The sequence below is a fragment of the Centropristis striata genome, chromosome 23 (genome assembly GCF_030273125.1).
Source record: "Centropristis striata isolate RG_2023a ecotype Rhode Island chromosome 23, C.striata_1.0, whole genome shotgun sequence".
Taxonomy (NCBI): Eukaryota; Metazoa; Chordata; class Actinopteri; order Perciformes; family Serranidae; genus Centropristis; species Centropristis striata.
In genome coordinates, this window is record NC_081539.1 from 3,209,958 (window position 1) to 3,222,544 (window position 12,587).

The window sequence follows — 12,587 nt, forward strand, 5'->3', positions numbered from 1 at the left end:
AGAGAGGTATTAATGAAGCTTCTGGCTTCAGGAGTCCACAGAGGTACACAGCAGTCATTTTGAAGAAAAAATGCTACCCAAACCACCACAGGTAAGGGATGAGGCCAATGTATAACCCATAAGAACCCAGACCCCAATACCCTTAAAGGAAAATGATGGGGGATATACCACAGACCAAGTGGACCACATAGAACACATTTATTATGTTTTAAAAAAAAAAATACTACTACTAAATGTCAAAGATCTGTGATGTGACATAAACGTTACATTGGGCGTTTATGGTATTTGTGTTCATAATATTTCTTATTTTAAAATAAATGAACTAGACATTTTCTGCTTACAGAAACACAAATTGGACTTTTTCTTTGCATCTCCACAACATATATCAAAATTGTGACATTAATAGTGCTGTGTAACCCTCTGGAGTCTCCAAAAGCGCCAAAGCACAGAATTAGCAAAAAAGACACGGTTTGACACTCGCTACTGCGACCGGCTAATGCGACCAACTAATGACACAGGCTAATGCGACCGGCTAATGAGATCGGCTAATGCGACCAACTAATGAGACAGGCTAATGCGACCGGCTAATGCGACCGGCTAATGAGACTGGCTAATGAGATAGGCTAATGCGACCGGCTAATGACACCGGCTAATGAGACCGGCTAATTTCACCGGCTAATGAGACCGGCTAATGTGACCGGCTAATGCGACCAGCTAAAGAGACCGGCTAATGTGACTGGCTAATGTGACCGGCTAATGTGACCGGCTAATGAGACCGGCTAATGCGACTGGCTAATATGACCGGCTAATGTGACTGGCTAATGAGACCGGCTAATTTCACCGTCTAATGAGACCGGCTAATGCGACTGGCTAATGAGACCGGCTAATTTCACCGTCTAATGAGACCGACTAATGCGACCGGCTACTTCAACCCAGCTAATGCGACCGGCTAATGTGACCGGCTAATTTCACCGTCTAATGAGACCGGCTAATGCGACCGGCTACTTCAACCGGCTAATGCGACCGGCTAATGTGACCTGCTAATATGACGAATGTGAAGTCGGACTAACACGTTTACATGCACTTCAGTTGTCCAGTTATAGACAGATTAAGGAAATAATTTGTTTTTTTTTCAAGTGTCATGTAAACATAATCACTGCAACCAGACCGGAGAACACTGAAAAGTTATAGTTGATTTCTTCTCATTTCGACCATAATCAATCCAGGCTCTGCACTCTCACTGCTCACATTTAACCTCAAGGCACTTGTGTCTTTTTCCGCAGTCTGAAACCGAGGTGATGGAACAAATTTCTTCTTGTCTCTGACATCTCAGTACATTTTATCACACCCTAAAAAGCTCACAAGTTGCAATAAACCTGGGTGTGACACTGGATGATAAAAGAATTCAATAAAAATATCCTCAATCTCCTGTTGTCTCTAAACCCAGCACTAGAAGTAGATCAGCATATTTGATTAAGTTCTTTTCTTTGTTTGTCTTTTAAAAAACTCAAACTATGACGTTTTCCTGAACCTTAACCAAGGACTTAACTTAACCATAACCATAGCAAACCCAGCAAACAGTCTTGGAGGGTGAAGACAAAGTGTATTTTAGCTTTTAAGTTCAGAAGAGATGTTATATAAGCTCAGGTTTCTCAAGCTTCTCAAACTATTTTCAATCACCACAGATAGAAGAGCAATGAAGTTCTGATCTAATTTCTTTTACTGCCTGTTTTATCCTTCACAAAGCCAACTGCGGTTCCAAAAACCATAGGCAGCAAATGATGAAGCAAAAATATTTCAGACCTCCCCTGTAAGGAAGTGACTGATATGACTATTTGGCCAAACTGCAAACTCTGTTGCCATGGCGTTGCATAATTTGCCATGCAAGAGGGAGTTGTTTTTTTAGGGGCTTTGGTTGCTTGAACACTCAAAAAACTTGGCAAATGCATCAGAAGTGCTGTATTTTGGTTTTTGTGCTTGAGTGGGCTCTATATTGCCCATTATAACATTTCAACGACACGACCGTCCAGGTTAAAAAAAACACCTCGAAGTGTATTAACATGATTTTACTTTTTTGGCAGTGATTTTTCTAATTTAGCTTTGTGCATTTAGCATTTGTAATGCAATCTTTTGTGTTTACTTTTTTTTTTTGGTAATTTCTTTGTGTTTTTATGTGTGATTTTTATGATTTTTGTAATTTCTTTGTGTTTTTATGTGTGATTTTTGTATTTTTTATTGTTTTTGGTGTGTTTTGAGTGTGTTTGTATGTGTTTTTTGTAATTTTGTGTGTGTTTTTGGTTTGTTTTTCATGTTTTATGTGTTTTTTGTAATTTTTTGTGTTTTTATCTGTGTTTTTTGTCATTTCTTTGTGTTTTTATGTGTTTTTTTTGTAATTTTGTGTGTTTTTTGTATTTCTTTTTATGTTTTTGGTGTGTTTGTATGTGTTTTTTGTAATTTTGTGTGTGTTTTTGTTTTGTTTTTCATGTTTTATGTGTGTTTTTTGCAAATTTTTTGTGTTTTTTTGTGTTCAAAATGTTGATCCAGTAAGTCAAAATGAAAAAATAATCAGGTCATATAGGTGAGGTTGTGCTGAAAACAATGATACCAACACGTCATGGTGAAGATTTTTAAGTGGTTTATATACAGGCAGAATGAGAAGGAGTCAAAAACCGACAAAATAGCCCCAAACCCTAAAGGGTTAAATAATGTGAATGCTTAGACTTCTAAGGATTAAAAATGCTAAACCCAACAAGAATTCTGCCATTTCAAATATAGTGTGAAATATTGGTGTATGTTTGTTTTCCTACCTGAAATCAAGTCACTGACATAATAATGACTCACAGAACAAATCAACTTTGACTCTGCTCTCCAGTTTCTCTAAAGCTATTTTTCTATTTTTACTGCAGCTGGTGACTTCCTTCATGTTCACCAAAGACTTTAAACACTTAGTCACAACATAACCTGCCCCACCGCTGCCTTCCACTCTTTTCAACACCAGTATCTGTGGGTGGAGAGGTGAGTATGTCAACCTCTTCTATGAAAAATTTCTCCAGTCTGGTTGTTTCATGCCGGACTCTTTTATCCTGAAGGATAAACACCGGTACATGTTTTTACTGACTGCTTGTCTTTTGCCATTTAAAAAAAAAACAACTTCTCTTTATTGGGATTTTTTTTTCTTTCGTTCACATACAAAAATGAAGGTACATGTTAATTTATGCTTGAAATCAACACGAAAGAACAGAATGATAGTAGAAAAATAAGAGCAATAAAAAATAAACAAAAATAAAAACAAAAACCTCGGTGGAGTCAAATCAAATATCAAAACAAAAATAAGGTTTACGAATAAAAGAAAGAGATTTAAATATTAATAATACAACTTGGAGGATGTCGAGTTTTCTAAAATTTAAATTTTTTTATTTTTTCATGGGATTATATTTGGTATAATAGTCCATAAATGGCTGCCATATTGTGTAAAAGGTGTTTATCTTATCTCTCAGGGTGAATTTTATTTTTTCTAATCCATTTTTTTTCTTTTTCTTTTTTTGTCGTGTTCTCAGATCTGCTGTTAACTTGAAGAGTAATTAACCACAATGATCCTTTGAGGCAGATTCTCCAACAAACAGTGAAGTTAGCTACTTCCTCTTCATTCCTGGCTGTGAAGACGCAGCGTTGGTGTGCCTCTGATCAGATCTGGGCAAGTCAACTCCCAGGTCAAATCACTACATAAAACATGGTTATTCAACAGATAACCACCATTTAACTCTGTGGAGTGTCCAAAAGCTCCAAATAATCCAGACTTGTTGCCTCCATCCAGACTAGAAAACAAAGCAGCGTGGAGCCCTACTGTAAATTTACCTCTAAAGTTCTGGCTGTAAACTCCATGAGGCCAGTTTCAGTTTGATGATGATATACCAAGTAAAACTGGAGACAAGCTCAAATAGATTTTTTATCAAATGATAGAACTGGATGGAACCCTCTTATATGTTAGATTTGACACCTTTGTTCACATTTGCAACATTTAAAATTCTTTATTTAGCATGATAGTGTTTTAAAAGTAAAAAAAAGATTCAAAATCTCATTCCATGTTGGACTAAATGACTAAAAAAGACACAAAATGACCAAAAAAGACACAAAAAGACACAAAATGACTTTAAAAAGACACAAAATGACCAAGAAAAGACACAAAATGACTAAAAAAGACACAAAAATACACAAAATGACTGCAAAAAGACACAAAATGACTGCAAAAAGACACAAAATGACCAAAAAAGACACAAAATGACCAAAAATGACACAAAATGACCAAAAAGACAAAAAATTAGAAGACAAAATGACCAAAAATGACAAATAAAAGACACAAAATAACTAAAAAAAAAAATACATTACAAAAGGTGTTTAAGTGGTGTATACAGGCAGGATGAAAAGGATTCAAAAATGGACAAAATAGCCCCAGACTCTGTAGAGTTAATGCAGGCCACCTGCTCTGCTCCATTTTATGGGCAACTTTCATTCACAACTTGATATCATCTTGTTATCACACCAGCCTTTCAGTTGCTTCAGCAACTCTTTGACAAGAGCATAATGACCAACCAGTTGACCAATGACACATCCAACACATCCTTATGGAGTGAACAGTCAAAAAGATGACATTGAAAGAGAATATTTGTATTAGAATTGGGATATGGGCATTACTGCGATTGGGAAACTGTTGCTTTGAAAAAGCTGTTGCTGCTGGGAGAGTCTGCATGAGTAAACTAGATTAATAAAACTCTACCTCTAACCTTGGGAGAGGAACAGAGCTGAGTATGTGGATAATAGTGCTAAATCAACAAACAAAGTGATGTCTAAGTGAGAATGCCGGAGCAACAAGTGCTATCACAGTTTTCAAGGACACATGGCCTCAGTGGGAACAGTGGGAACAGTGGGAACAGTCCCACTGAGACGTGTGGTCAAACTGGGGGAGTGAGACACTGTCTTTGCTGTTGATTGTGTTTGATGAATTTCTAGAATGTTCCCCATTATTTATCCCATTTCATTCTTGAGATATTGTGAGTATGATGTAGAAGCAAAGGACCCTACAATCCTTGAGGTTCATGTTATGGCCACTAGTTTTTAATTATTTCAGCTGTGTTTCTAAGTTCTCCAACCTAAACGATGTGCGCCGGCTCGCGGTACAGCAGCACAATCTAAAAATAGCATACACGTCATTATACATACATATACGGTTTGCAGTTGTTAAAAAGGCTGCAGTTTCTGTTAATATATGTTATAAAACCACTGACCTAGTTTTAGGGCAAAAATCGTCCTGGTTAGGCGTAATAGAAGACAGTTTAAACAGTAAATAAATGTACGTAAATGCTACCAGGGACTATCGCAAGTTACATAAACGTGTTTTAAGTTAAAATTCGTTCACTTTTGAATTCACACGGAATGCGAGCCCCCGCCCTCCTGAGTGAAAGTCCGCCGTTTGTTTGACCCATCCACTTCCCACTCTCCTACCATAGCGAGGGCGGAAATTTGAACTTGGCTTTGCTGTCAATCACTACAACTACAGCAAGATGGTGGCGGACGCATTACAGCGGGTGGTGAAATATGTAAATCCATCCATCCATCCATCCATCCAGTTTCCTCCGCTTATCCGGGGCCGGGTCGCGGGGGCAGCAGGCTAAGCAGGGCATTCCAGGCGTCCCTCTCCCCAGCCACAACGTCCAGCTCCTCCTGGACCCCGAGGCGTTCCCAGGCCAGGAGAGAGATATAATCCCTCCACCGTGTTCTGGGTCTTCCCCGGGGCCTCCTACCAGTTGGACCTGGAACTCCTCTAACGGGAGGCGCCCGGGAGGATCCTTACCAGATACCCAAACCACCTCAGCTGACCGGCTCTACTCCGAGCTCCCTCCAGATGTCTGTGCTCCTCACCCAGCCACATTTTTTGGTCATTTTGTATGTTTTTCTTGGTCATTTTGTGTATTTTTTGGTAGTTTTCTGTCTTTTTTGGTCATTTTGTAGATTTTTCTTGGTCATTTTGTCTTTTATGGTAATTTTGTATCTTTTTCTAGTAATTTTGAGTCTTTTTTTGGTAATTTTGTGTCTTTTCGGTAATTGTGTGCCTTTTTTGGTAATTTTGTATCTTTTTCTTGGTAATTTTGTGTCTCTTTTGGTAATTTTGTGCCTTTTTCTAGTAATTTTGAGTCCAGGAGGATCCTTACCAGATGCCCAAACCACCTCAGCTGATTCCTTTAGCGAAGAAGGAGCAGCGGCTCTACTCCGAGCTCCCTCCGGATGTCTGAGCTCCTCCCCCTATCTCTAAGGCTGAGCCCAGCCACCCTACGGAGGAAACTCATTTCAGCCGCTTGTATCCGCGATCTTGTTCTTTCGGTCACCACCCAAAGCTCCTGACCATAGGTGAGGGTTGGAACATAGATGGACCGGTAAATCGAGAGCTTTGCCTTCAGGCTCAGCTCCTTTTTTCACCACGACGGTCCAGTACAACGCCCGCATCACTGCTGACGGCGCACCAAACCGTCTGTCCATCTCACGCTCCGTTCTACCCTCACTCGTGAACAAGACCCCGAGATACTTGAACTCCTTCGCTTGAGACAGTGGCTGTCTCCACCCAGAGGGGGCAGTCCACTGTTTTCGGCAGAGAACCATGACCTTCATCCCTACCGGATGCTAATTAGAGGATTGTGGACAGATCCCTGTTGAGCTGCAGCTGAGGGACCGCAACACAAAGGGTGAATTCTATACTAAAAAGGCTTGAATTGGGGAAAAGTTGCTGGGGAGATGGATATGTGAACTACCTTGCTCAGTCTGTTGCCACCACGAACTGGCTCCAGATAAGGTGGCCGAAATGGATGGATGGAAGTGTGGGAAACGCCCATTTGTTTGACCCTGCTGAAGCCTTATAGCATGCATTGTTAAATAGTGGCCTGAGCCTTTATTTGTCTGAAGTACGGAAAGGACCAGGCTTTTGTTCTAAATGTCCTCCTTGAGGATCTTATTGTCTCGTCTCTTCAACGGAAGACTTGACGGTGAAACTCAACACTTCCTGCCAAGAGGTTTCACATTAAATCCCTCCCAGTAGCTCCAAGGGCCTGATTCTTCCTGCTCCTGGTACACTTTTAATTCTCGACTCTTTTACTTGCAGAAAGTGTTGAGTTTTATTGACAGTGAGTGCTAGTAATTAGGGAATGAAAAGAGCATTTTCATTTGAAGATTAACACAGCGGTGGAGAGATGGAATGGAATTAATGCTGTGGAAATGTACATAAACTTAATTTAAAGGAGGAATCAGGCAATTCCACTCCCCCTCAATGTTGTAGCCGACCTTTATTACAGACCGGCCTTTATTAGTTTGAGGTATTATTACACCAAACCAGGGTGAGGACTTGTCCCATCCTTGCATTTCATGTTGAGAAGAGATCAACAAAAGAATCTCACAGTTCAGATCAGACAAACTCAGTTGATACGACGAATTTTGGACAAATAATGAAGCAGACAACAACTAAAACATCTCTCTGTCTGCGCATTTATATATATTTTTTTATAATTTTGTAATTTTTGGTCATTTTGTGTCTTTTTTTTGTCATTTTGTGTCTTTTTTGTAATTTAGTGTTTTTTCCGTCATTTTGTGTCTTTTTTGTTCATTTTGTGTCTTTTTTTGTAATTTTGTGTCTTTTTTTGGTCATTTTGTGTGTTTTAAACACACTTGTGTCTTTTTAAATAATTTTGTGTCTCTTTTGGTCATCTTGTGTCTTTTTGGGGGTAATTTTGTGTCTTTTTAGTAGTTTTGTGTCTATTTTTGGTCATTTTGTGTGTTTTTTAAAGTAATTTAGTGTTTTTTCAGTCATTTTGTGTCTTTTTTGTTCATTTTCTGTCTTTTATTGTCATTTTGTGTCTTTTTTTGGTCATTTTGTGTCTTCTTTAAGTAATTTAGTTTTTTTTCCTGTCATATTGTGTCTTTTTTTAGTAATTTTGTGTCTTTTTTTTGTCATTTTGTGTATTTTTAGTCATTTTGTGTCTTTTTTAAAGTAAATTAGTGTTTTTTCAGTCATTTTGTGTCTTTTTTAAGTAATCAAGTTTTTTTCAGTCATTTTGTGTATTTTTTTGTGTATTTTTTTAGTGTGTGTGTGTGTGTGTGTGGTTGTAAACAGACACAGAGACGTAGAAACAGTCCTACATGGAGCAGCAGGGTCACTGTGTCTGCACCGTCAGCTTCAGACAGCTACTGCAGTGGTAATCACTGCACTTAACATTCAAGGTGCACTGCTCCCCTCTTGGCTGCATTTTATAACTTAATTACACAATCAGCTCATAATTGGCAGAGCTAATGAAAGGAAAGTGAAACATAACACAACATCATCCATTTAGGGGGCAGGGAGCTGTTCTGCTGAGGTAAGAAGGTCTCCACACTGACCGGAGCACATTTACACTTTTATTTACCAAATATCAGGTGGAAATAACAAGAATACATGTAGATTAGTCAGGAGGCGGAGCTAAATAAAGGGACACCAGCGGCTTTCTGCTCATCATCAGCATCATTTAAAGCAGCTATTCTCAACCTTGTGTCTTTTTTTTGTCATTTTGTGTCTTTTTTGGTCATTTTGTGTCCTTTTTTTGTGTCATTTTTGGTCATTTTGTGTCTTTTTTAGTCATTTTTTGTCTTTTTTGGTCATTTTGTTTCCTTTTTTGGTCATTTTGCGTCTTTTTTTGGTCATTTTCTGTCTTTTTTGGTCATTTTGTGTCTTTTTTTAGTAATTTTCTGTCTTTTTTTGGTCATTTTGTGTCTTTTTTTGGGTCATTTTGTGTCTTTTTTGGTCATTTTGTGTCTTTTTTTACTCATTTTGTGTCTTTTTTTGGTCATTTTGTGTCTTTTATGGTCACTTTGTGTTTTTTTAGGTCATTTTGTGTCTTTTTTGGTCATTTTGTTTCCTTTTTTTGGTCATTTTGTATATTTTTTTCTCATTTTGTGTCTTTTTTTTGTCATTTTCTGTCTTTTTTGGTCATTTTGTGTCTTTTTTTAGTCATTTTCTGTCTTTTTTTGGTCATTTTGTGTCTTTTTTTGGGTCATTTTCTGTCTTTTTTGTTCATTTTGTGTCTTTTTTTACTCATTTTGTGTATTTTTTTGAGTCATTTTGTGTCTTTTTTTGGTAATTTTGTCTTTTTTGGTAATTTTTTGTCTTTTTTGTCATTTTGTGTCTTTTTTGGTCATTTTGTTTCCTTTTTTGTTAATTTTGTATATTTTTTTGTGATTTTGAGTCTTTTTTGTAATTTTGTGTCTTTTTTTGGTCATTTTGTTTCCTTTTTTGTTAACTTTGCGTATTTTTTTGTGATTTTGAGTCTTTTTTGGGGTAATTTTGTGTCTTTTTTGTAATTTTGTGTCTTTTTTGGTCATTTTGTGTCTTTTTATGTCTTTTTATTAGTCATTTTGTGTCTTTTTTAGACATTTTGTGTCTGTTTTAGTCCTTTAGTCCAACATAAAATGTGATTTTGAATCTTTTTTTTTAATTTCAAAACACTATCATGCTCAATAAAGAATTTTAAATGTGTCAAATGTGAACAAAGGTGTCAAATCTACCATATAAGAGGGTTCCATCCAGTTCTATCATTTGATACTAAATCTATTTGAGCTTGTCTCCAGTTTTACTTGGTATATCATCATCAAACTGAAACTGGCCTCATGGAGTTTACAGCCAGAACTTTAGAGGTAAATTTACAGTAGGGCTCCACGCTGCTTTGTTTTCTAGTCTGATGGAGGCAACAAGTCTGATTATTTGGAGCTTTTGGAGACACAATTCTCACACAAGTTAGTGGAGGCCAGAATAGAGCGATTAAAAGAGAGAACATATTGGACTTACAATCATCAAGTGGGCATAAACAGGTTCTATAAATGAATAATAGTGCATTTGTGTCTGCAGAATGCAAAAAACCCAACACATTCACCACACTGACAGCATGTTGGTGTTGTGTTGAGTTGACAGCTCGTTATGCTGCCCTCAAGTGGCCAAAAAATCAATTAATGCAGCTTTGAAATAAGGAACCACTCAGGATCAATATCCCCTCAGAGGCAACAGCTGAACAAGTCGGTTTCACATCTTGTTAACTTAGAAACTCAGTCTGTAAATGCCTTTTTCTGGCATTACATCACAGAGTAAAGATCGGGACAAAGTCACAAGTAATCTACACCAGGGCTCTCAAATCTCAAATCAAAATGACCCAAAAAAGACACAAAATTACTAAAGAAATGACACAAAATGACAGAACAAAACTAAATTACTTAAAAAAGACACAAAATGACCCAAAAAAGACACAAAATGACCAAAAAATACACAAAATGACCCAAAAAAAGACACAAAATGACCAAAAAAAGACACAAAATTACCAAAAAGACACAAAATTACCAAAAAAAGACACAAAATTACCAAAAAAAGCACAATATGACAGAAAAAAACTTAATTACTTTAAAAAAGACACAAAAGAAGACACAAAATTACTGAAAAAACACTAAATTACTTTTAAAAAATACACAAAATGACAAAAAAAGTACACAAAATGACCCAAAAAAGACACAAAAACACTAAAAAAAAAAGGTCATTATGACAGAAAAAAACTAAATTACTTTTAAAAAGACACAAAATGACCAAAAAAAGACAAATTTACTAAAAATAGACACAAAATTACCAAAAAAAGTAATTAAAGGGACCTTCCACACACAACACGGTAAAGTGCCATTCATATAAAACTCACATTAAACTTTCATATCAAGGTGGGGGCCACAAAATATCGTCACGAGGGCCACAATTGGCCCGCGGGCCGCGAGTTTGAGACCCCTGCTCTACATGAAGGCTGAATCATGTCAGAAATAAAAGAGTTAATTTTCCCCCAGATGATGCTAATGTTTCCTCAGATTGACATTTAGTCATTTTAACTTCACATCTGTTCTTGTGTTATTGACTTATTGAGAGGCTGCAAGTTTATCTGCCATTGAAGTCTGATCTTGTAATTTTTTTGCGTTAGCAATAATCTATAAAAAAATAATGCTATCTTAACCCTTTGATGCACAACATGGGTCCATGGTATGTAATGCTTGCTGTGTGCTCCATCTATACTATATCTAGTAGAAGAAGTAGTAATAATAACACAGTAATGTGTCATATATTTAGCCTGTGCAGGGTACATATATATATATATAATGTTATGTATGTATGCAGGGTGCACATACATACATACATAACATAATATATTATGCACACCCTGCATATAATGCTATGTTATTATTACTACTACTTCTACTATTATTATAATTATTGTTGTTGTTACATACATATACTGTTGCTGCCATTACTATTATTATTATCATTATTATTATTGCATTATATACTATATATATATATATATATATATATATATATATACACTGTCAAGTCACAATAACATCATTACATCATATCATCAGTACAATTACCATTATATATACTGTATACACATATATATATACTGTATACACATATATACATATATATTGTGTGTTTATACACATACATATATCTTATCTTAAAGGGGAGATGTCACATTGGAGAGGCTGTATAATAGGCCAGTATAATAATAGTAGTATATCACAGTATATTGTAATAATAGTAATGGCAGCAACAGTATATGTATATTATAATAATAATAATAATAATAGTAATAACATAGCAATGTGTCATATATTTAGCCTGTGCAGGGTGTGCATACATACATATTATATGTGTATATATATATATATATATATATACACATATAATATGTATGTATCTCTCTCTCTCTCTCTCTCTCTCTCTCTCTCTCTCTATATATATATATATATATATATATATATATATATATGTATCTTGTGTGTATATACATGTATGTTTTATCATTTTTTAATTAGACTGTTGTGCTTTTATCCTGTAGCACTTTGAGATTTCCTTTAATGTAAAGTGCATTACAAATAAAATGTATTATTCATTCATTCATTATCCTTAACCGCTTATCCGCACTCGGGTCGCGGGAAAATGTATTATTTTTTTAAATTTACATAAACACATACATATATCTGATCTTAAAGGGGAGGAGTCACACTGGAGAGACTTGAACCTAGAGAATGTCACAACAAATGATCTAAAAAATAAATAATTCATTCTTTCAATTGATGGCAATTTCTGCATTGACTAAGAGATGAATCTGTTGCAGCGTGTCTCTCAGCAGCCTATAACCCTAAACCACCATGCATGTGCTCCTCTACATGAAAAAAACAACATGTGTAACTGAAATGAAATGAAAGCATGATGATGGAGCATGAATGAAGGAGCGAGCCGGCAAGTTTTGCAGCTGTGAGACTCACCAGCAGCGTGGGCAGCCCCGCCACCAGGGCGTAGAGCAGCACGGGCGGCACGGCGCTGCGGTCCTCCGGTCCCAGGTACGGCTTGGTGTACGTGGTGTCGTAGCAGAAAAAGCCCTGCACGTGCACGCTGAAGGTGTCGGTGTACTCGAAGTAGTAGGCCAGCATGACAGTCCCGGCCATGATCACCAGCTGGAAGTACAGCATGATGCAGACAGAGGAGA

General features: G+C 36.8%; 1 protein-coding gene across 1 annotated transcript in view; it reads right to left on the bottom strand.

Moving 5' to 3' along the window:
* plppr5b (phospholipid phosphatase related 5b) overlaps positions 1-12,581 on the bottom strand; it is an 86,259-nt gene extending 73,678 nt beyond the window's left edge. The window contains exon 1 of the mRNA XM_059326912.1: positions 12,367-12,581. Coding sequence (XP_059182895.1) covers positions 12,367-12,570 — 204 coding nt within the window. The 5' untranslated portion in view covers positions 12,571-12,581. The remainder of the gene's footprint in view (positions 1-12,366) is intronic.
* Positions 12,582-12,587: the final 6 nt, after the last annotated feature.